The sequence below is a fragment of the Pelodiscus sinensis genome, chromosome 22 (assembly GCF_052426305.1).
Source record: "Pelodiscus sinensis isolate ZL-2025 chromosome 22, ASM5242630v1, whole genome shotgun sequence".
NCBI classification, from domain to species: domain Eukaryota; kingdom Metazoa; phylum Chordata; order Testudines; family Trionychidae; genus Pelodiscus; species Pelodiscus sinensis.
In genome coordinates this window covers 23,370,382-23,373,113 of record NC_143073.1, presented here as the reverse complement: position 1 = coordinate 23,373,113, position 2,732 = coordinate 23,370,382, and the positions used below count along the sequence as shown (strand labels likewise).

At 54.6% G+C, this 2,732-nt stretch overlaps 1 protein-coding gene across 1 annotated transcript; it reads left to right on the top strand.

Moving 5' to 3' along the window:
* The first annotated feature begins 276 nt into the window (after nt 1-276).
* On the top strand, nt 277-2,130 carry LOC102455193 (chemerin-like receptor 1). The gene has a single exon (XM_075907821.2). It carries the CDS (start codon nt 515-517, stop codon nt 1,379-1,381), a length of 867 nt encoding a protein of 288 aa, XP_075763936.2. The 5' UTR covers nt 277-514; the 3' UTR covers nt 1,382-2,130.
* Nucleotides 2,131-2,732: the final 602 nt, after the last annotated feature.

Genomic DNA, 2,732 nt, shown 5'->3' with positions numbered 1-2,732 from the left:
TCTCCCATAGTGTGAGCCAGGGGAGAGCGAGACTCGGGGGGGGGGAACGTCTCCAGAGCTCTTTCTCTCTATCTGAGCAACTCGCCCCTTCTCCCCTTCCACTGGTTTCAAAACACAAATGATCGGCAAGAAGCTAAAGTGGTTTATTAAAATTGGGCTGGGTCACCTCTCCCCTCCAATGTAAAACCAAAACCCATTGAGGCTGGGTCCAGAAAAAACAAACCCTGCATCTCGGCAGTGAGCTCACTGAGTCGACCCTTTCGGTCCCCTGCTCTCCCTGCGGTTCGCTGCCTCTAAGGGCTTCGTACCACTGGGGCCATCGGCCCACAAGGATTCGATCCCACCTCAGCTCAGCCCAGGGACCGGGAGTTTATAAACGCCGCCTCTGTCTCTCTGTCCCTGTCCTGCAGCCCTTTTCACTGCTCTCCCTTCCTCCCCTCAGCCCAGCGTCTGCCCCGCCCCCGCCCAGCCCTGAGGAGAAGGGGGCCATATCGTGTTGGCAGTGCCTCTGAGAATGACGTTCCTCCCGAACTACTGCTTGGTGCTGTGTGGCTGGGTCTTCCTTGCCGGGGTGCCATTGAACAGCTACGTCCTCCTCATCACCAGCTGCCATGTGGAGAGGACGGCCAGCGCAGTGTGGTTCCTCAACCGGGCCGTGTCCGATTTAATATTCACAGTGTGCATACCCCTCAGACTCACCTTCATCTTCTTCCTGCAAGTAGACTGGGCCAGGAGGCTGAGCAGCACCATCACCTCCCTGCACATGTTCTCCAGCGCCTTCCTCCTCATGGCCATCAGCATCCATCGCTGCTTCCTCGCCGCACGGCCTGAGTGGGCCCAGAAACGCTGCACGCCCTGCCTGGCCTGCTGGGTGGCTCTGGGCACTTGGGCCCTGTCTGCTGGGTTCAGCTTGCGATGCGATGACCTCTGGGAATCCCTCCTTCCACCTCCCAGCACCAGCATGAATTTCCAAGTGGATCCAGAGAGGGCCAAGACCGCCGTCACCATCCAGTTCCTGGCCGGGTTTCTGGTCCCATTAGCCTTGAGCCTGATCCCAACCTTCTGCGTTATTCACACTGCCAGGCTGGGCAGGAACCAGCTGATCCAGGCCACCCAGCCGCTCAAGATCCTTCTCGGCTTGATCCCGACCTTTTTCGTCTGCTGGCTGCCCTATCACGTCTTCTACTTCTTGCAGCTCTCAGCTACGCACTCGTGGACTCTTCTGGAAATAGAGAGCTCATTTGCTTGTATCCTGTCATATGTCAACAGCTGCCTCAACCCCTTCTTCTACCTCACCATGGAGGAAGAGTTTCTGAGATACTGGCAACGTGCTCGCAACCGCCACACAACCAACCACCCAGGGCTGGAACCGGCCAACTAGCCCCATCCTCCAGCTCTTCCCACCCTGAGCTGCACCCAGTAGGGCCAATTTTAGGGTATACAGGGTCCAGAAAGTCGATATTGCCTGGAGGAAGAATTCTGTGCACTGAGACTAATAGTTCCTTTTTGACCCCAAAATTGTGCTTTATGGCAAGTGAATTCTGGGCCTCCTTTTTCTGGATTAAAAAGCCTGCCTGATGACAACAGCCAAGAAATTGTGGGGGGGAGCCCCCTCAGGGCTGAGGGCTTCTGCTGAGCATGGCAGGAACCCTGATTCCAGGATGGGAGCATCCCTCCTCCTGCAGCCAAGTGTTCTTGCCGGAGCACCGCACGAGGGCCCTGCCTTCCTCTCCCCTCTGGAAATCCTTCCTTTGGCTTGTTTTAAATCTGCAACCTACTAATTTCATTTGGCAACCCCTAGTGCTTGTGTTATGAGGTGGAGGAAGATGGACCACTGCCTTATGTACCTCCTCCATGCCAGTCATGTGTTTATAGAGCTCTGTCATATCCCCCCTTATTGTCTCTGCTCCGAGCTGAGCAGTCCCAGTCTCTTTGATCTCTCCTGATAGAGAGGCTGTTTCATACCCTGATCGTTTCTGTCGCCCCTCTCGGTCCCTTTCCAGTTCCACGTTTATGCAGGTTTCAAGGTGGGAGCGTCCCACGGCTTCCAAGAGAGGCCATGTGATCTGACCTTTTCTGAAGTGTTCGCTGTCCTTTTCTTAATGCCGCCAATCTTCAATACAGTTTTGTTTTTGCCGCTGCTTCACCCTGAGTCGATGTGTTTTCATGAACAGTTCACGGTGACATCACCATGGGGTGGTGTTTTATTTGTGGTGGGAGAGGTCCAGGTTGGATATTAGGAAAAACCATTTTGACTGGGATGGGTTCTCCAGGGTGGGTTGGAATCTCCATCCCTAGAGATTTTTAAGTCTCGGCTTGACAAAGCCCTGGCCGGGTTGATTTAGTTGGGATTGGTCCTGCGTAGGGCAGGCTGCTGGACTTGATGACTCCTGAGGTCTCTTCCAGCTCTACGGTTTTATGACTTTCACAAGAGCTGTCAGCAGTATGTGACAAAACAGAAACCAAACGAGATTCGGGAAATGCTCTTTGACACACGGATTCCTCACTAGGCACATGAATTCAGAATGGGGACTAACAGTTCGTGAACCCTGCAATGCAGAACTGCAGTTCCCACATTCCCAGATGCAGGGCAAAGACTGGGGGGCAGTAGGGGAGCGGAGCATGCATAAGAGGAAAACAGGGGATCCCAGCACCTGGTGCACCAGGGCCAGATACAGCAAGGGAACCCCTCCCTTTGCCCAGCAAGGTTCCCCTGGGAATGGGTCCCAGGC

Coding starts and splice junctions, on each gene's coding strand:
- LOC102455193 (XM_075907821.2), top strand. CDS start 515: ATGACGTTCCTCCCGAACTACTGCTTGGTGCTGTGTGGCTGGGTCTTC.